General features: G+C 45.1%; 1 protein-coding gene across 1 annotated transcript; it reads right to left on the bottom strand.

Annotated features, from left to right (window-relative positions):
* Window positions 1–3,669: 3,669 nt before the first annotated feature.
* Window positions 3,670–4,095, bottom strand: LOC120844312 (uncharacterized protein K02A2.6-like). The gene has a single exon (XM_040216021.1). The coding sequence runs from the start codon at window positions 4,093–4,095 to the stop codon at window positions 3,670–3,672; it is 426 nt and encodes a 141-aa protein (XP_040071955.1).
* Window positions 4,096–21,667: the final 17,572 nt, after the last annotated feature.

Here is a 21,667-nt window from a genome sequence, read left to right as displayed (position 1 = left end):
AATTGATGCTTGGGTTTTTAGAGCGCAGTCTTAGGCGCCCGTTTCCGGCTTGAGCGGCGTCGGCGTCGGCGCAACCGCGCGGTGCATTATGAAAAACGTCCCATAATGCAACGCGCGGGACTCGTGACGTCACGAGGGTCTCTCGCGTTGCATTATGAGAAACTTCAAATGATGAGATGAGTGGACAACATTTATTTCAACCTAGGACAAACGCCAGTCCCCAACGCGGTGGCCACACCGGTGAGACACCACACAAAAGACAGTCCTCAGACATATTTGAGCTTCGAGCCAGCGCGAAATCCGTTCCCCGAATGCCGGGGGGCAACAATTTCAAAGGTAAACTTAGCACGCGACACCCGAACCACGAACACCGCGGCGACTCGCGTCCGCAGGCCTCCCCCGCGCACGATGCACGAGCAGCGCGACCCCGGCCCAAGGGACCGACGCGGCGTGGTCGCTCTCAAGCGTGGCGTCTACGTCCTTGGCGGCGTGAAATGATGATGTGTATCATTATAACGAGGGCCTAAGTCCGCTCCGCCACTCAAAGTCGAGGAGGGAAGTAAGGACCCTCGTCCGGCGCTCGGAGTCGCCGGCACGATGCGCCCATTCTTGCATGGTCGTCGGAAGGTCTTCTCCAAAGAAGAGTAGCCCAGGCTGCTTGACGTTGGGCAACCAGAGCTGCGCACTCCCAAATGAGATGGTGAAGTTTCGGGAGGGCATCTGGGTCTTTGGATCACTGTAAGGAGGAGGGATGAGGAGGAGAAGGGGAGGAAGGAGGGATGAGGAGGGGGAGGGGGGATGAGGAGGAGGAGAAGGGAAGAGGGGAGAAGGAGGAATGAGGAGGGAGGAGGACAGGACGAGGTGGAGGGGAGATGCCAGATACCCGTTGTGCAGGCAAGTGATATCACCATTTATAAATCACAGAGAGGCACGTATGGAAACATGGTGTACTCCTTATCAAAGTGGCCATCTACGTCGGTACGGGTCTGTGCTGTACCCATCCCTCTCTGTGGCACGTCAGAGGACGCTGGTAAGTTGTGTGCCGCCAAAGTCGACAACGGCTTGCTCGTGGTAGCTCTGTATCTCTCGCCTACGGCACTCACCAAATATTTCGTGCAAGACAAAAAGGAAAACATCCCATTGGCCCCGAGGGACGTGCACTCACTGTTCTGCTGTGCCATCTCGGGGGAGCACGCTCAAGACTAATGCTGAGCAAATCAGAAACGCCGAGCAGTCTTCGACAGAGGCAACAGAAAGTAGGATGACATGGAGAGGATCACGTGCTTCGTCAGTGTTGACTCTAACGCTGCCTCGTTCTCCCGCCTTGATCCTGCTGTCCTGTTTCCTGCACCGGCAGAACTTAGACAGTGTGAAGCTTCCAGATGTGAAAACTACATTTCTTTTCTCCCTACAAGTGGTCAGAGAGAACACCAGAATATATATATTTATATCTTTCTCAGGTTGTTTAGCACTGGATATCGCAAGATCGAAATACCTCTAAAGAGGAGCAGGAGGAGAGGAGGAGGAGCAGAGCACGAGGGGAGGAGCATGGGAGGAGGAGAGGGTACTAGTGAGGAGGAGGGGCATACCCTCCCCTCCTCCTCCTCAAGAGGTGGGCTCTAATTTGGCGTTACAGGAATTTGTAAACGTCTTCCATTTTTTATATCATTTACAGTACTGATGAATTTTGAATCATCCTGTTCCATCATTGCTGTGCGCGAAGTCACGCCTTGCAACATTGCCTTCGCTACAGGCTGGTCGCGGCGGATAGTGTGGACTCGTGGAAATAAATTAACAACTTTATGTATTTGTATATCTTTCTTTTTGCCCGACCCGATAGAAAAGATGGGACTTCGCTTTCGGTCCGGTCAGTCTGGTATTGGTCGAGTTCAAGATCGGTCTTTAGAATGAGCGATCATTTTTATATGAACCTTTTCCGCAATGCCTCCAGTGAAATAGTTCACAATAATACTTTAAGTAATTTTAAGGTACAGCTGTCCCAACCTATCCTATTAAATGAATAGTATGAGGTGGCCGTAGAGGAAAATAAATTTTTCATTTAGCATCAAGAATGTCACTAGGCCATCTAATGATATATATTTGGTCAGACCAACGGACACTTGGCAAGTGGAATCCAACAAAAATATTCAAATCCCTGCAAGACAAGACGTCCTGTCGTTGGTGAGAAGTGGGTTGAGAGAATTGTTCGGTCTCAAAGCGAGCTTCGATCGAAAAGAAAGTTGTTATTCCATAACCTTTTAAAGAAGCAACGGTTGGCACATATCGTCTCTCTTAGACAAAAAAAAAACAAAAAAACTTGGCTTTTCAGAGCAAATATTTGGTATAGGTCAGCCTATGGAAGGCCGTTCCGTAGAGGAACAGACGTTCGATAAAGAGGTTGAGATAGAGCTGACAAGGGTTAATCACGTCATGACACAGGACCAAATTGAGATCCTCGAGGGAAATCGGCAGAACACAGCATTGATGCGATAAAGACTGCGTACCAATCTGCACCCGAAATCTGTTCCTAAAAAATGCTGCTTCATCACAGCCCCTACATTAAACTCGTAGCATTGCATTTGCATAACAATGGATATATATTGATCAATCTGCACTTATCACACATGCTCGGGTTTGGTAAAAAGGACGTGTATACCCTCTTTACCCTGGCAGACTGTGAAGTCTTATTACATCCAAATGATTACATTTTTACGTATTGCGATATCATAAAAGTAGAACACGTTGGTAATGTGAAAGCCCCACTTTTGAGAGTCGTATCTTTCGTGTTTGTTGTATCTTCTGAAGAAATGGGAGGCCGGGTAGTCAAGGAGACATGGGAGACATCTTTATGCTCCAGAACCCAAGCATACGCATCTGGCGATGTGCGTGGCATAAAACTATATACAGACAGTCACACCTGACAGTCAGCTTTGGAACCACTCAGATTAGTATACAGAAACCGAAACTAGGTTACAACAACTTCCTCCCACTTAGTATTAGAATCACTCATGTCCAAAACGATCAGGCGGACGCCTAGTTCTGGTACTATGCCTGAGTGCTACACCGACATCAGTAGGCAACCCTCAGTAAGCTGGATGTGGTGATATATTACTGGCTACATCTGAGCTCTGAGTGTCCGCACGACCGGCTTGAGCCATGGGGAGCTCACAACGAACAGAAGCATCACATACACAGCGTCATAAAGCAATGACACACGCGCCTCAAATGACATTCCAGAGCGGCATTCTTGAAACGACCGCTTCAGACGGTCAACATGCACAAAACGCACTTGTCCGTTCACAAACACCAGATACGTCGTTGGAGACTTGACACTCTTGATTGTTCCTTGCCACCACTTCGCAGTTTCTCCACGCACCGTTCTCACGAACACGCGGTCACCCACCGAGAACACTTTCGGTGCACACCTTCGCTTATCAGCGGCACACTTTGTTTTTCTCAACCTTTTCCTGCATCGCCATTTTCATGTCTTGTTTTACAAGAGACAACCTCGTCCTTAGTTTCCTCCCCAAAACAAATCAGCCGGAGTTTTCTGTGTGAAGGTGTGCGGAGAAGTTCTATACGCAGACAGGAAGTTGTCAAGGGGATGTTGCATAGACCTTTTCTGATTATGCTGCTGGTCCTCTAGAAGTTGTTTCAATAGTGATTTCTTTATTGTTTGAACAGCCGCTCTGCTGCGTCGTTGGATTGTGGATGATAGGGTTGGGTCAGGGTGTGCTTCACAGCATTATTACGTAGAAAATCGGTGAATTCTTTCGAGCCAAATTGCAGCCCATTGTCAGTGGCAATCTCAGTGACAATCTCTACTGGTAGTCCGTGGGCTGCGAACCATCCCCTGACTGTCACGATGGTTTGCTGCACGGTGGTTGATGCCATTATCTTAACTTCTAACCACTTCGAGTCAGAGTCCACCGCAACCAACCAAGTCTTGCCTTCCTTCTCTGCAAAGTCTAAATGTATCCTTTGCCACTTGTTAGTACACTTTCTCCATGGCTGCAGAAGGGTATGCTGTCCAATCGACACAACGCTCTGGCACACACCGCACTGCTTCGCTGCATCTTCGAGAGCTTTGTCCATGCTTGGCCATCCGACCGCGGCTCTTGAGACTACTTTCATCTTTGTGATGCCCATGTGTTGCTCATGCAACAAGCTAAGCATGTCATCTTGGAGTGAACTGGGACAATTACTTTGTTGTTCCACACAAGGCAACCTATGTCGACAGAGAGCTCAAACCTTTGAACGAAAAATGGCTGATAGTCATCAGATACTTTTTGGGGCCAACCTCGACAGGTCATCTCTCGTACAGCACTCAAGACATTTTCTTTTGCCGTTTCCCGTTTGACATCTTTCGAGGTTACTGGGAGTTCCCTCGCCGGTGAGAAATAAAATATCTCATCTGAGTTGTCAGTCGTACTGGGCAGGGGTAACTTTGACAGGCCATCAGCGTTATTGATGGCTTTCCCCGACTTGTAAACAATGCGGTAACTGTAGTCTGCCAGGAATGTCAGCCAGCGATAAATGTGGGCCACAGCCACTGCACTAGCTGGTCGCTTAGTGTCAAAAAGTACCGTCCAGGGCTCGTGGTCCGTTAAAATATTGAAGGTGCGTCCATACAAGTACTTCTGAAACTTTTTAACTCCAAACACAATTGCAAGCGCCTCTTTCTCGATGTGGGCATAGTTACGCTCTGCAGGCGTCATCGATCTAGATGCAAATGCAATTGGTTTTTCGACACCGTCTACTATGTTGGACAACAACGCGCCAATACCATACGACGATGCGTCACATGCCAGCTGAATCTCTTTGTGCACATCATACAGCTACAAGATCTGACTCACACAAAAAAGCTTTTTACACGCATTAAAGCTGTTAGCACATTAACTTGACCATTCTCACTCATTGCTTAGTCGCAGAATTGGGCGTGCATAGGATCAAGCAGAGTAGCCAAATTTGGCAAAAATCTTGCGTAATAGTTTACAAGGCCTAAAAATGCCTTAAGCTGGGTCAAGTTCGTTGGTTCGTTGGCTTTGCTAATCGCCTCCACTTTTTCTTCTGTTGGATGTAATCCCCTACTATCCAGCATGTGTCCTAAGTACAGAACCTGCATTTTCCAACATTCACTCGGATGCCGTGAGTGCTCGTACAGCACTCACGGCATCTGATTAATGACTGCCTTAAACATGGCGGGTACACTTGCTACCCCATACGGTATCTCGGGAATCTGAACAGGCGCATGTGAGTGTTCACAGTTAGCAGCTCTTGTGCTTTCCTGTCGAGTTCGAGTTGCAAGAATGCCTTGGAAAGGTCCAGTACTGTGAAAACAGTGCCACCAACTAAGGACGCAAAAATGTTTACAGGAACAGGCGAAGGGTAGTGGTCTACTTTTATGTTGGTGTTCACGGTCACCCGATAGTCACCACAAAGCGGAACAGCAGTGCTGTTTTTCTTTGGCACTATGACCAAGGGCGTAGCCGAGGCACTGTGTCTCACTCGAAAGATGGAACCAGCTTTTTCTAAACCTCCGACAGAGCGTAGGGGACTGGTCTCGCCTTACAGAACACGGGGTTAGTATCCTCGCGCACAACAATGCTACCCTGAAAACCCTTAATCGCGCAATACTCTGGTTCAAACACGTCAGGGAACTTTTCTTGCAAGGACTTTTCTTTGTTGAGAGATTTTTCCTCGTCTAGTGAATTCACCAGCACGAGCTTGGGCCAGTTTAGTCTGATTTTGGCAAGCCAATCTCGGCCAAGAAGAGTCAGCATGCGTCCGTCATACTGGTTCTTAGCTATCACTAGCGGCAAGTGGTACGTCTGACCGTTGTACTCCACTCTGACTTTTGGGCTACCTTTCACAGGCACTGGGGTTTCGTTGTATGTAATAAGTCGCACGTCCACATCAGAGCAATATACACGCGGGAAGTGCTTCATAAACCCCCTCTCTGCCATTAGCGATACAGCCGAACCCGTGTCCAGTTCCATTGAAACCTCTTTAGCATTCATGTTTATATTTACAACAAATGCGGGGCTGTTTGTTACTCGGTTGAGGGTTGTGACAGATAACAGGTCTGTCTCCGGCTCTCCTGATCCTTCAGGTTCTGACTTTTCGTATGAAACGTTCTGCACTGCTTTCGTTTTGCACACTTTAACTACGTAGCCTCTCTTAGAACCTTTAAAACATGCACTGTTAAAAAATGGGCACGTCCCGGGAAGATGCGAATCTCGGCATTGATAGCAACTGGTGCCGGCAATCTTTGGTCGATCATTTTTACAAGCTACCTTGTGGCTGACTCTGCGTCCGCTGTTCTGCTGCTTGGTACAGCCCCGCTTGTTTGGCTTGTTGAACCGGCATTGCCAGTTCACGACGGCGGTGCTCAACGTGGACGGTGGTAGCATCTTCTTAGTGTCCTTGTTTGCGGCTTCCATGGCTGTTGCCACGTTGAAAACGCGCTCCCGCGTGACGTCATTGTCGTCCATGGCAAGCAGACGGCCGCGAATGTCTTCGCTTCGAAGCCCGGCAATCAAGTGGTCTTATAACGCATCCTCCAGGAAAGTGCCGAAGGCGCAAGTGTCTGCTATTGTATTCAGTGCGACGACGAAGTCCAAGATGCTTTCTTCGGGACTGTGGTCACGTCGATGAAATCGGTAACGTTCCGTGACGACCAATAGTTTTGGAGCGTAGTGCTTTCATAGCACCACAACCACCTGGTCATATCCGGCTTCCGTCGGCATTTTCGGCAGAAGTAAGCTGCGCAGCGTCACGTAGGTTTTCTCGCCTAGCACGCTAAGAAGAACGAGCAGCTTCTTGCCTTTGGCAACATCGTTCGCCGCTACATACAACTCAAACCACCCAAGGTACACATCGATGTCACCTGAGTCTGGGCGGAACTTCGGAATCTTCCCCACAGTAGTTGAACCAGTCGACGTCAACGTCGCCATTGCTATGATTCCATCTTTTTTTCACCAAATGTTGTATCTTCTGATGAAATGGGAGGCCGGGTACTCAGGGAGACATCGGAGACATCTTTATGTTCCAGAACCCACGCATACGCGTCACGCGATGGACGAGGCATAAAATTATATACACACAGTCACACCTGGTAGTCAGCATATTCAATTTGTTACAATATGAGAGGGCGATCGTAAAGGACGTCAACACCATTTGTGTGGAGCTCATTGGTGAGAAAAGAACTTAAGTTGCATTTCTAGACGGATCCGGTCGTGTCGCAGCCACTCTGAATATTAGAAAATGCACGTAAAATCTGCACCGTGCTGTGCGAACCATTTTCCGTTTCCCGAGAGAAACGTTTACCGCAGTTTGTGTCGGGCCTCTGTTCCAAGTGGGGAGCGGTCTACTCTGCGACATATGTCAAAGAATATCACCGGTGTTTACAAAGCCAGTAGCTCCGTACCTCGGTCGAAAACTCGTGGCCACCGGCGTAGACGTAGCAGAGCGCGTCAGACAGGTTTCCTCACTTCTGGATGCCCTCAAGAAAAGAATTGGCCAAACATATGGAAACACGAGGGACGAGCTTCCGCAAAAGCACTCCGGTGTAGGTCATAAAAGTGGAAGTACGAGAAACCTTGCCCATTCTACTTGCGGGAAGAGAGACGGAATGTTCTAGACTTTTTTGATACCTAGAAAAGTTTGATCCGGAATTTTTACCCTTCACGAACGATCCTGTTTGTCTACAACCGGCCAACTAGAACTTTTCTCGCTGCCGCCTACATTGTTTGCCGTAGAAATTTGAAATATATTGAGTTCTCTGCCGTCGCTAGTGCAGCCTTCACGGCCGTTTGGGACTTTCACCCACTCTTTTTGTGTCCAGGCTTCTACTATTTCAAACCGAGTTTCCTTCATATTCAATCTAAAATCGTTCGAGCCAATGACGATTCTGCGAGCACTATTGCGTCCAGCGGGTCGGCAAATAAAGTGATTCCGGTACAGGCCTTTGAAAGCTCCCTCTTTTAGTTCCTACACGTTTATCTGAATCGAACTCTGGGCAGCAAGTACGAAAACTATGCATATCGTTCCTATCTTGATATTCTGCTTAGCGCAAACCAAGTAAGTAGAGATCATTCTCTTTCCGCGATGCTCTACGAAAAAGAACCAGTGCACACATCGGAAAAGCTGGAAATTCCGCCGGAGGCCAATGGAATAGCTGCTCCCTTCAAGCGTACCGAGGAATCTACCCTTTGCGATCTGTTCTGTCCGATATTCAGCGACATTTTCGAACAAGAAAAGCTACTACTTAAAGGCGTGGACATCCGCGTCGTGCTGCGGCAAAATATTGAAGACTTCAGACCCTTGGCTGCTTCGACGTTTCAACAAACGCACATTGTTCAGCTTCTTCACATCGTTCTGTTCATTCAACAAGTCCAAGTGGCCCCGACAGTGCTTGTCGGACTTGAATGGCGACTGCGATCTACTCCTACATCATACCTGTTTCGTGGAGTGGAGATCAAAACCAGAACCGTTTCTCCCGGTGCGTCACATTTCGTTCTCGACGACCTCTATCCTCATCGGGCTCCCTCTAAGCTCGTCGTCTTGTTCGTAAATACTGAATCGTTTCAAGAAAGTCGCAAACACGACTGCTTCAAATTCGAACACTATGTGAAAATGGCCGTACTGGACGTCGGTAAATTTCAGCAGACGGAAATTTTCGATTTTCATCAGGATCTTTATATGAAGGCCTATATGAACTTCCTGCATTGACTCAATCGAAAAGGCGTTCCCTTCTCTAAAAGCGCTTTCTTAAAATACTCTTTTCGTCTCGACTACACTTTGAATGCCGACAGGGAAGAGAAGAGTTTATGACAGATCCTCACAGCCAATGGGAAACTCGCCCTGACTTTCAAACAAAATCTAAATAAGGCAGTCACATTCCTGTTTATGTCAGAAACACCGCGCGTTTTGGAAATTGACAAAAAGAGACGGCTCAGGAGCGCTAATTCAAGAAATGAAAGAACACGAATTTTATTCGATGTTTGCAGGGAACTAGTTTTACGCGTTTTCGGTTTCGCGGTACTTTGTCCTGTGACAAGATTGGCAGGAGAGACCAACCCAGAGTTTTTATGTGCTTAACACGACACCGAGATCATCTTTGGGCAAACACTCGGTTTTTTTCCTTTTTTTTTTGTATCTCCAAAGGACGATTTTATTAGTTATTTTGGCAGTTTGGGTGTGATTCCAATACACAAACAATTTTACGACTTTATCAAAAACGTTTCCAGCTTCTTCTACAACAAAAAAAGAATTTAACGACTCGGGTCAAGGACGTGTGGACTTTACTGTTTATGCGTCGGCGCTCTCCTGTGTTGCGGTGTACCACTCCCCGAATGCACCAAAACGTTCTCGCCAAGCGATCGTCGACGGAACGATTGTTTGATGCCTGTACTTGTGCGGAAACTATTTCCATCTCCCAAGCTTTCCTGCTGCATCGTTTTGTAATCTCTTTTCAGTCAAATAAAAACGAACACAAAAAACAAAGCATGAATACTTTTATTGCATGCACTCATACGCATTGAAAACGGTCTACATAAAACAGACATGAATACACAATTTAAATGTAACATAATATAGGAATACATTAACACAATGACATTCTATCGTAGGGCAAAATTTTGAAGAGTGATAAAAAATATCAATATACACTTTAAAAATAATAAATACCGTGTCGGAAATAAATGTTTATCGACTACATACGGTGGGGGTGATATTTCCAAGATTTTAGACACGTCAATACTCATGCCCCCCCCCCCCCCCCGCCCCCCAAAGAAAAAAAGAAAAAAAAAAAAAGAAAAAAAAAGGAAAATTTCCGCAGTTACATCTTTAGTTAACCCACCAGGTTGTCTCGGAGGACGACATTTCCTCAAGTCTGAAATATCCGTAAGACAGCGTTGAAAGTCCGTTGTCTCCAATAAAATGCTTGTTGTTGAAGGGGTTCAATAAATTTTTCTACGACGACATTTTTGTTTTTAGTTTGCTTACGAGCAATGATACTTTGGGCGATAGTGGGAAGAGTTTGGGTCTTGAAAGTCTGAAGGTAGAGATCGTAAGTTCGCTTACGTGACTGGCATCTTATTACTCCTTTAGCCCTCAGACCGTGTTCTTGAGACTCTAGATCAAGCGCATAGAACTTCGGTTTAAGACAAACAAATCCTCGAATATGGTCTTTCGGAAGCTCGTTTTTGAAAACTACAAGTCGTTTTTTGTTTTGAAGCAAATACAAGGCGTGCTCGGACATGCAAGCGCAAGTATCTAGCTGGCTCTCGGTAAGGTCTGCGACATTCTCGTGGACGTCCCGACCGCTGATTTGGAGAATAAAGTAATCAGGTTTACTATATACAGCGCGAGCATCCGTGAAAACTCTCCTGCTCTGATTATAAAGGCAATCGTACATGACGACCTTCGACACCTCTAGAATAGAAAAACCTGCGTATATGGGCTTTTTCAAATGCAAAGTTTTCAGTAAAAATTCAAATATAACCACGTTCGGGCCGATCGCTGTAAATTGCTTAAAATTAGGTTTTTTTTCGGGCCAATCGCTGTAAATTGCTGAAGGTTAGGTTTTTCCAGATTTCTTTTTAAAACTCCGTTCTCAGAAACGCTAATGACAATGTCGTTTTACATGCAAGGTTTTTCAATCGTTTTTCGTAGATCGAGTTCATAAAGAGCTTCGACAGGTTCTCCTGAAAGGTGTTAATAGCCTGGATGTGCAGATCGTGATTGAAGTCGATACATTTTTTTTTAAAGGCTCGCTGGTAAAACAGCAGGTCGCGATGAATCTTCCTCAGTTTTAACCCTAGCTGCAGGTACACCCGCAGGCGATATGAAGGTGAACCCGGACCGTCGACCGGTCCGTGCTATCAGCGCCATGACGCGGCTGCCGTGGCGGCTCGCTTTCTTATCGCGCTCTTCATCGAGATTAAGCGCTTGGATCGACCGCTGTTCTCAGCTATGCTGATACTCCCCGCAGAAAGCGCAAGAATTGCGGACGCTATCGGTAGTTTTTTTTTTTTTTTTTGTGATATGTGCTAAATCGGAAAGCTGCGGAACAAACCAAAAAGTAACTTTTTCTTTCCGTTTCTTAAAAAAAAAAACAGTTATTAGCGTTCAGAGTTGTTATACTTCGTTTCAACTTAGGTCCGAGCGCCGCCGATGTTATGAGCCGAAGGGCCAATCAAACAGCGAAAAAGGCGCAACGTCATGGCGTGCTTTCTGCAGTTGATAGGACCAGCCGGTATTCGCCGTTTCTCTGTGCGTACTCCTCTGCAGGCTAGTTCTATAAAGCGCAGAGAGTACGCCATGACGGTGCGCTTTTTACGCTGTATGATTGGCCCTTCGGCTTATAACATAGGCTGCGCTCGGACCTAAGCTGACACTAAGTATAGCGTTCACTCATGAATGAAAAAAGCGGTTGAGTCACTGATAAACCATGACGAAGAACGTCCGCTTTAGTTCACGTGCAATGTGAAAATCATTTGCCGACAATCACGGGGGCACGGCGCCCAGAAAAAGCGATGCCGAAATGGAAACCCACTGCCACGCTTTCTGAGGGGAGTAGCATCAGAGCTGAGAACAGCGCTCAATCTCCGCGAAGCGAGTGATAAGAAAGCGAGCCGCCACGGCAGCCGCGTGACGGCGCTGATAGCACGCACCCATCGACGGTCCGCCGTTCACCTTGATATCGCCTGCGGGTGTACAACTTTAGGTTTCGGAAATAAATAACGTAATTACGTTTGTGAAATTTGGTTAAAAGAAGCTTTCGTTCAGGCTCTCTCTCGGCTAGGTCAAATCTTTTTATTAGCACCTTTGACTGAGGCGAAAGCCACTCGAAAGGAACCCCTTGTTTTTCCGGAGCCAAACGAAAGTCTGCACCACGCAAGTCATGTAGTTCTTGCGGATAGCCTTGGTCTACCTCAAAAATGTAATCAGTGGGCGAGTCGTCTAAAACCTGATCGAGCTGAAGGGCATTGATTTCTTTGCGGTCGAGTTATCGGAAATCGTAAAGACCGCTCACATCGAGGTCGAACATTTCAGAAGATTCTTTGTTAGTATCGAACGAGTCGCTGGTTGGAACGTTAGCTCTTTTATGTCGAACTGCACATTGCACGATTCCTCCTTGGAAGCCCTATTCAATAAAAAAGATAAACTTCGACGTTGTCGAGCAATTCAATTTTGACCTTTGTTTGGTCAAGCACACAGACCAAGCTGAGGGCAGGAAGCGACCCGAAATGCAGGGGATCGATTTTGTGGGTTTCCAAGGGCCGTTTCCTGAAATTCTGCATTATGTCGGATAAAAGTAGGCAGTCGAGTTTTAGATAGCCCAGTTGCTGTACTCTCCCACGTTTTAAAACTTAAACGTTTCAAAAACGATCTGGGCGTCGCGGTAATCCTTCTCGGAAATATGACCGTCGTTAATCTTGTTGTAAAACGACTGACGCGGTGGCGCCTCGGGCTCATTGTAGGCGCTAAAGTTGGTTATGTAGACGTAGGGAAACACACCATTCTTTACCAGCAACCCAATAAGTTGGTGAAACAATTAGCAAAGGCTGCGAAAGTTCCCTAAGCCTTTGGACTGGAGGTCCTGCGCAAGTGCGTCCAAGCTGGCGGGGAGGAAGTCTAGACCGTCGAGAAACCGTAGGTAACCCACGTCGAGTCGCTTAAAATGTTGACAGCTACTGGCGAGAACCTTGATTTCTTTCGACTCGAATAAATGTAGTTTCGGTAAAATAAAGGCTAGGTCGTAGGAGTCGCTGTGTGCAACCAATGGAACTACGTTCTTGTTAATCCTGTCGCTTAAATTACATCCTTGATGCAGCCTCTAAGGTCCGGTGGAATTGTGGTCGTCGTTTCGAACGTTTGTCGAACGACTCGCCACATACATCACAGTGAGTGTCGGAGTTCTGTGTCTTTTTGCCCGTCCTGGGTCGCCCCGAATCTACTCGGGATTGAGTTTGGATATTTGATTTAGGATGGAAATTAACTGCTGGATAACATCCTCCACTCGATACAGTAAATGTTCCCCGACTCGTGAGTCCGTAGAATGAATTACTAGAATACAAAACGAGCTGGTTACGTGGCTGTCGCACACGTGACCCGTGTTTTCCTGTTTCAGGATGGCTTCAAAGTCGTAGACGCAGAAGTATGAAAAAGGTTTCACGAAGTGGGTGCAACGGAAATAAAGTGTATCACTTTTTTTTTAGGTGAGACCGCTCGGACTGGCTTTTTTTCTTTACACAACGCGAAATGACTGGTTAGCAAAGACCGAAAACGAAAACCCATCAGGAATATTTTAAAACGGGATCGGCAGCTATCTTTGTTTTCAAAAAGTTCGGCGAAGTTGGTAATAAAGGCAAAGTGATCGTCGGTCAAAAGCAAATCTACATGCTTTTCCAACTCGTGATCGTAGATTCTGTGAGGATGGACAAACCTTTTTCCCGTTCATAACCATACACTTTGATGGACCCGTGATTTTTTCTTACGAAGGACTCTACATCTTCTGAAAATGTTACTGTATAGTTTATAGGAAACGAGTATTTGCTCAGATGGTCCCTGTATAAGGAAGCTCTCGTGTTAGGTTGAGCAGGATGCAGCCTCGCAAGCACAGAAAAGGCGAAGCACATTTTTGGAGTTCCTCATGCGCTCATTCACATTCAAAATATACTGTTTTTGCCAGTTCCTTTTGCAAAGTGAAACGTTGACATCCGACCGTCTGGGGCACGAAACATCCAAATGTGATGCTACATTGTCGAATGCCGACGAGCGCGAAACCCGGCCCACGGTCCTGATACTGTTCTAGGCGGGCGTTTATCTCCACGCAGGCAAGCTGCAGGGCGCTGGCAATGTTTCTCTCAGCCCAGATCGTGTGAACAAAATAATGAAAGTGGTGCACGCTAAAGTCAAATTCGCCTTCTGAGTTGAGTGGTGTCAATTTTGCGGTTAACGTGATAAAAAAAAAAAAAAATAAAAAAAATAAAAAACGCGTTTTGGCATTTCGTATTGGCTAAACATGTTGGACATTTTATCTGAGTGGTGATGGACAGTAGAGACGTCGTGAGCCTCGTCGTCGCGTTCGTGCAAATGCATATCATAGCGTACTGAAAAGTTTCAGAAAGCGGAGAGGCTTTCAGAAAACGGAATGCAATCTTGATAGTGAACATTATGTACTAGAGCCAGGTGAGCTTGTAAGGCCTCTGCGTTGATATATTGTTGCCTTTCGCTTACTAGCGGCCTCAAATGAAACGCGAACAGCGGAGCGCGTGGCCGTCGGTCCATGTTGCGCCTCTTCGAAGCTTGGGTTGGCTGTGCGAGGGTAAAACCCATCGGAGTAGGACGCACTCCCTCGCAGCACCCTCCTCTCCAACCCGTAGTTTTATCAGTTTCGGGAGGCCTTCAGAACGCGCAGCATGTACTGATGGCCACGCGCTCCGCTGTTCACATTGCATTTAAGGCCGATAGTTCGTCACACAGATGACAGGTTACCATCTCCGAAAAAAAGAAAAAAAAACCTAAATATGCGACATCGAGAAGACAATGACGGGTGACCGCCCGTCGCCCTTGCTCTTCTGCAGAACTAATCCCGGCATGTGACGCATACTGTCACGTTGTTCGTCGCTGAGGTCTGAAAACCGTTTAGGCAAAAACAGCTTGACAATGTCGTGTGCCAGCGGGACAGATACGAAGACGGACGGCCCGTAACGTGTATATAAACGTTCAATATCTGACACAGGCAACTTGACCTCAGACGGTATGAGATCCATTTTAACAAAGTTTGACGACGATCGCAGTGAGTCAAGCTTGTCCATAAGCATCTCCATCATTAGGTCGGTGGCGGCGGCAGTGCGTTCCTGGAATTAAAAGGTATAATGAAAGTAAAATAAACGCGTTTCAAATATTTTTTCCTCACCTCACGTGTAGTGGCACGCTCTGAAGAAACGGTGGACGCACATCAGTTTTATAACAACCTGTTTACACAACGGTGGCAACGAGAGATGTCTACACGTGACAGCCTCCACATCCACGAATCTGACTCCATGCATCATATTCACTTTTTGTTGCTTCCGCTCTTCGCTTTAAAGCAATCTGTTTACGAGCTGACGAACGGTTGCGCAAGTTAAGCGGGAATTCGACACCAGCCCGGTCAGTTGCTTCCAAGTTTATGGTTATGCTAAGCCGGCGCGAGCCCGCTAGCGGGTCGTCTCATCGCGCATTTTTGTAAGGAAAGTGATAAATCTATACGGCGTATATAGAAACGGGTAAATGCACTGCCTTTCCCATTTGCAAACGCGACGTCATGACGCTCGTTTTCGATACATTCCAATTCGAGACGCCTGCGTCTGTCACAATGATTGGTTCTTCAAAATCAGGAAAAAGCATGTATATTCGAAAATCGCTGCACTATAGAAAGGAAATGTTTGATGAAAAGTTGGACGTCAGTTTCTACGTGTACGTTTACAAACAACCGTTTTCTTAAAGATCAACCGGACGTCGTGTTCACTAAGGACATTCCACAAAATTTGGATCCCTAAACAAACTCGCTAATTATTTTCAACGACTTTCTCTCAAATAGGACAGAACCGAAGGAGATATGTGAATATTTTATAGGCGCTGCTCAGCACTATAGCGCCTCTTTTATTTTTATTACTCAAAGCATGTTTCACAAAATTCATACTTTCGAACAATCACCTTTAATTCTGCGGCTCTAATAATAATCCGGTCGGTGAGGATTGTCGATCAACTTCAAGTACTATCTCGACAGCTCTTTGGAGGAAAGAAAGGGCGTGTCCTTCCGCGTATATATTGGGACTCGTGTAAAACACCGTTCAATTATATCCTGATCGACCTGTCACAAACTTGTGCCGATAATTTCTGAGTGAGAACGAGGACCTTGCTGGACGAGGGACCAGAAGTCGTGCGATACATCCCCATGAATCGTTGGAAGGGACATGCAGGGTTTATGCGCCTCTTGTCTAAAGCCAAATCGTCTAGACAAAGAGAAGTCCTTCTTCGTGACGTCCAAAAAGGGACATTTACACATCATTCGCGAAATTCGCTTAAACTTTGCACAGGAAATCTTCCTCACGCTAGTTATAAAAAAGAAAGTAAATAGGTTAAATTTGTACCTCTCACAAGATCAATGGGAAACCGAAATAAAGTGAGGAGAATATAAAAAGAGAATTGATACAGCAAGGAGGCTTTTTACTTTCCATCCTTCCGACTCCCTTGGCCCTGTTGTCTACGCTTGAAGGAAGACCTATTACCAAAGCCATCACACTGGGGAAAAAAATAATACCATCTCGTGCCTTAAAAATAATACCATCTCGTACACCGTTTACAAAGCACGTGATCGCCAACTAATCAACAACTATCGCCCCATCTTGCTCACCAGTGTGTCGCCTAAACTCTTAGAGCATATACTCTATCCTAACATAATAAACTTTCTAGACTCCACAGCCTTCTTTTCGAGCATCAGCACGGCTTTCGCAAGTCATACTCATGCGAAACGCAACTAACAGCTTTTCTTACTGACGCTTACTCAAACTTTGATTCTAATAAGCAAGCTGACGCCATATTTATTGATTTCTCCAAGGCATTTGACAGGGTCCCTCATCAACGTCTCTTACTGAAACTTAGAAATATTAATATCCATCCCTCAGTCGTCAAATGGATCTCCGAATTCCTCACAAATCGCACCCACCACCTGCACTGTAACCTCCGGCGTCCCCCAGGGAACCGTTCTTGGCCCCCTTCTATTTTTAATATACATTATTGGTCTCTACCTCAACATCTCCTCTTCAATACATCTGTTCGCCGACGACTGTGTAATTTATAGACCTATTAATTCAAACCACGATAATCAAATTTCGCAGAATGACCTCGCACTTATAACTCAGTGGTGCCACAAATGGCAAATCACTTTAAACTTTAATAAATGTAAATCTCTACCATTCACCCGCAGTTCACATGTTTCATCCTTTTCTTATCACCTTTCCACTATCCCAGTAGCTACCTGTTCCTCATATAAATACCTAAGCGTTCACCTGACCTCTGATCTGTCATGGGCTACTCACATAAATACTGTCACTGCCGATGCTAACCGTACTCTCGGATTTCTTCGCCGTAACCTCAGACTAGCTACACCTTCAGTAAAACTACTAGCTTATACGACCTTGGTCAGATTTAAACTTGAATTTGCTTCATCCATATGGTCACCATGGCAATCATATCTAACTAACAACCTTGAATCCGTTCAAAACAGAGGTCTTCGTTTTATTTACTCTGACTACTCCCCATACACTAGCATATCAGGATTACGCAAATCAGCTAACCATGCCTTACTTTCTTTACGTCGAAGGGTGTCACGTCTCACTCTTCTTCACAAAATCTTTTACCACAACAACCATCTAAAAGATTCTCTACTATCACCTCCCTACCGTATTTTCCCTCGTTTTGACAACTCATGTAAACTGCGCTCAATTACTTCGTCATCTGTCTCTTATAAAATGTCGACTTTACCATCTGCTATTGACGATTGGAACTCATTTCCTGACCTCATTGTAAACATGACTGACACTAACAAGTTTGCTGCAGCCGTTAACCTCTTTCTTTCTGAAATACAAGTATAGGTTACAGCGTGGTTTTTATGAACTATTTTTGTTGATGTTTTTATTGTGTTCACTCCCTTGTATAATGCCCCCTGGGGCCCTCAAAGAAAATAAATCATGATGATGATATCCTGACATTTTAAGACAAGGCGGGGAAGCGAATGACGTCAAATTGAAAAAAAAAATCATTCAGACGCTTTATAAAAATTTTCGTCCGCACAATCCGGCTGTTGACGACGTCATGCATCACGAAACGATTCCCTTTACGAGAGAACAGACGTCGCAGACGAACGATGTCACGGGAGATCGGGACATCGATGCAGTCATCAATATTTTGAGCCGAACATATAGGGAAAAGGTCGATCGCTTCTAAATTTGTTAAAACCGGTGAATGCATGAGACCCCACACGTTAGAGATTATAATTGACGAGAAGCTTCTCTAAGTGTCAAATATTATTGATATGGTTTCTTATCTAATTTCGCGAGCGAAACAAATGCCAGTTTCCGTTCATTTCGAACGTGTCGCGACGCTATTGGTCAGACAAACTCTGCCAACGAGCATCGTAAACTACGATCGCTTTAAAAGAACAGCGGCCAAAGCAGGATCGACCAGTCGACGAGGATCATCCCCTCCGACCATCTCACCGAAGCGATCCTTGGAGAAGCAAGAATTACCACCATCGCCGCACTCACCGTTGACCTTCGCTGTTGCTGCTGCAGGTGCCTGTGCCGATCCTGCTCCACGGACATCTTAACGACTTGTCAAAAAGGCGTTGAAGATATTTTAGACGAAGATTACTTTAACGACGAAGCTAGTTTTTTTCACATTTACTCCACGTCAAATAAAGAAGGTTCAGGGGCCCTGGGAGAGCATTTCGTCGGTAATATTGCCTACGCCCCCGTTGGAAAGTTGGTTGTTCATGGAAAGAGGTTCGAAATTAACAATTTTCTGGACCTTTCAGCTTTTTGTACTCACTCTTACCGGCGGAAGACGAGATGCCGTCGTCAAAGAAGGAAAGCAAAGCAGTCTACCACAGAGCAGCCCACCCCGCATCCTTTGGAGGATTCTACAGACTTGTCAGTCTGTTCAACAGTCAGACAACATACCATAAAATAATATATATAAACGAACATATGCAGTTGAATGAACCGTACTTAATCCAATGAATCAAAAAATCAGTTTTACGAACACACTAAAAGCCAAAATGAACGGCGGAGCCAGGATTTGAACTCTGGCCCTCCCAATGTCCGGTCGGGCGTGCTGACCACTCCACCATGGCATTCTGGCGTTTCCTATCTGTATTATTAATGCACAAAAAAACGAAATGTATCCAATCAGGGGTGTTCTGGAAGCACACGCCGCCGCGTGAAACGCGGTACGACGCTTGCTGTCACGTGGTACGTGCTCGTTGTGATCCAAAAATCCTCCCACTGTTTATCTTGTCCCGTGTACATGTATTATTATTTTCTTTATGAGCTTTAGAGAGTGTGAAACCGCGTGAAACGCGGTACGACGCTTGCTGTCACGTGGTACGTGCTCGTTGTGATCCAAAAATCCTCCCACTGTTTATCTTGTCACGTGTACATGTATTATCTTCTTTATGAGCTTTAGAAAGAAGTTATCGTCATCATCTGCGAGAATCAAGAGCCACGTTTTTTTTAAAATACATCATGGGCACTTTTTTATGATCGTACGTGGTCTCCGAGGAGGAAATAAAGAAACATATGCAGATGAATGAACTGCACCTAATCAAATGAATCAAAGAATCTAAGTTTTCCGAACCCGCCGAAAGCTAAATAAACGGCGTAGCCAGGATTTGAATTCTTTGGGTCTCCCAATGTCGACTAAAAACAAAAATCCGCAGTTTAGGCCACAGTTCTTCGCGGAGGCGTATTTGGGGATTTTTACAAATATTGGATCGACAAAGAATAAATAGTAGTTGGAATTTCCTTTTGCCGACTTGCATATATATCACAATAAAAAAAGATAGAAGCTCTCTTTTGAATACTTTTAGATTGAGAGTGGTTCAAAAACGCCACACACGCAAATCGTCAAAACCCACCATCGGCATTTGCTCTTTTTTAGCCTATTTAGAGGCTTTAAACTCAAAACCAAGGCAAATACCTCTAACGGAATGTATTCAGGCTAAAAGAAGGGTGTAGGAAGAAATACCTCTAACGGAATGTATTCAGGCAAAAGAAGGAAAAACATTCATTTTTTTTTTTGTACAGCTTGCTGCTATGGGCGAAAAGTGAAAACCCTTCCTGTTTCATAATTTCTTTCTCAGTACTCGTACAAGATAAAAACACAAAATTTAATAAATTTGGAAAGCAATGAATGGTTCTACAAGTGGTATTATTTTAAAAACAGTACTAAACATAGTCGACTCAAAAATAAAAACCGCAATTTAGGGTACAGTTGTTCGCGGAGGCATGTTTGGGGATTTTCACAAAGATTGGAGCGACGAATAATAAACAGTAGTTATAATTTAGTTTTACCTACTTACATATATATCACACTAAAAAAATATAGACGCTCTCTTTTGAATACTTTGAGATTGAGAGTGATTCAAACACGCCACACACGACAATCGTCCAAAACCTCGTCGTTCCTCCCGGCTTCTTTGAGATTTTTTTTTTCCCTAGAAACTACACATGTCAGGACATTAAAATAAAAAGAATTGTTCTTGAAACATGCGCCACGAAATGTAAAAATTTGAAGCAAAATAAAAATTACGACTGCCCCTCGTTGCCTGAATCCAAATGAAACCGCCCTTGTATATATATGTATATACTGGGTGTTCATTTTTAATTTGAACAGATTTATTTAAAAAAATCCGTAAAAGATGCATTGATACGGTTTGAGCAGGTGAGCTATACGGCCAGGGGGGCATATTATAGGTGGCTAATCGTAACGATCAGTTGGCTAATTAATTAGAATTTGTTAATTAACTTTTTAATTAATGAAAATAGACATATAGTTCCAATTAGAAACTTGAACAGCGTCACCGAAAACCACTAAATCAGTCATTTGCAGAAAGAGTTTGAGCGCGTGAGAAGCGTAGTAGTGCATTAAAGTTACGACTCGTGGAGCAGGTACAAGGCTGGGGCTAGATAAGAAACGGGACAATCGCGCGGGCGCCTTACCGCAACCGCTAGCTTTGTACCTGCTCCACGAGTGGTAACTTTAGTGCACTACTACGCTTCTCAAGCGCTGAAAGTCTTTCTGAAAATGACTGATTTAGTGCTTTTCGATGACGCTGAGCAAGTTTCTAATTGGAACCATATGTCTATTTTCATTAATTAAAAAGTAAATGATCGAATTTTAGTTAATTAGCCAACTGATCGTTACGATTAGCCCCCTATAATATGTCCCCCTGGCCGTATAACTCACCTCCACAAGCAGCATAAGTGTAACTTTCACGGCTTTTTTTAAAATAAAGCTGTTCGAATTAAAAATGAACACCCGGTATATATACTGTAAAAAAAAAATTCTTACAAAGTTACTTTTACCCCAAGCAAGAAGGGAATCCAAGAAAAAGACATCCAGCAGTCACCTTTAAACACCTAACTGCAAATATTCATACCGTCGATGGCCTTGGAATGCCCAAAAGTGGTGGATAGAGGGGTTTGGACCAGCTCCATTCTCCGGGCTTCCTTAGCTTCTTAGATAAAAAATCGAAAAATGCCATCTCACGAGAAAACTGCATCTTTTGTTAGGAGAGCCGTGGACTAGTCCTTGGCTCGGAGCTTCTCCTAGCTTACCATCCTGAGCCAACACCACAACCAATGGCAATTGGAAGATCCACAACAAGATCAGGGCGAGTGAGCCAGTTTCCTTCCCTGGGCTTCCTTGACCCACCCACAACAAACAGCCACCAAGCAGCCACCAACCCCAAAAAACGGGTTAGGAGGACCTTAGACCAGTTCCAGGTTCTAGGCTTCTGACCAAAAAGAATGAGATTATCAATAACAAAACTGGAACGAAAAATCATGTACTCTCAATTCAGTGCAAAGATAGTGTATTCTGAACAATTTAG

Source organism: Ixodes scapularis, unplaced genomic scaffold (genome assembly GCF_016920785.2).
Source record: "Ixodes scapularis isolate PalLabHiFi unplaced genomic scaffold, ASM1692078v2 PGA_scaffold2__306_contigs__length_199485367, whole genome shotgun sequence".
Lineage (NCBI taxonomy): Eukaryota > Metazoa > Arthropoda > Arachnida > Ixodida > Ixodidae > Ixodes > Ixodes scapularis.
This window is presented reverse-complemented; position numbering and strand designations above follow the sequence as displayed.

Excerpts from the sequence above, each read along its gene's own strand:
- LOC120844312 (XM_040216021.1), bottom strand. The coding sequence starts at position 4,095 with ATGGACAAAGCTCTCGAAGATGCAGCGAAGCAGTGCGGTGTGTGCCAG.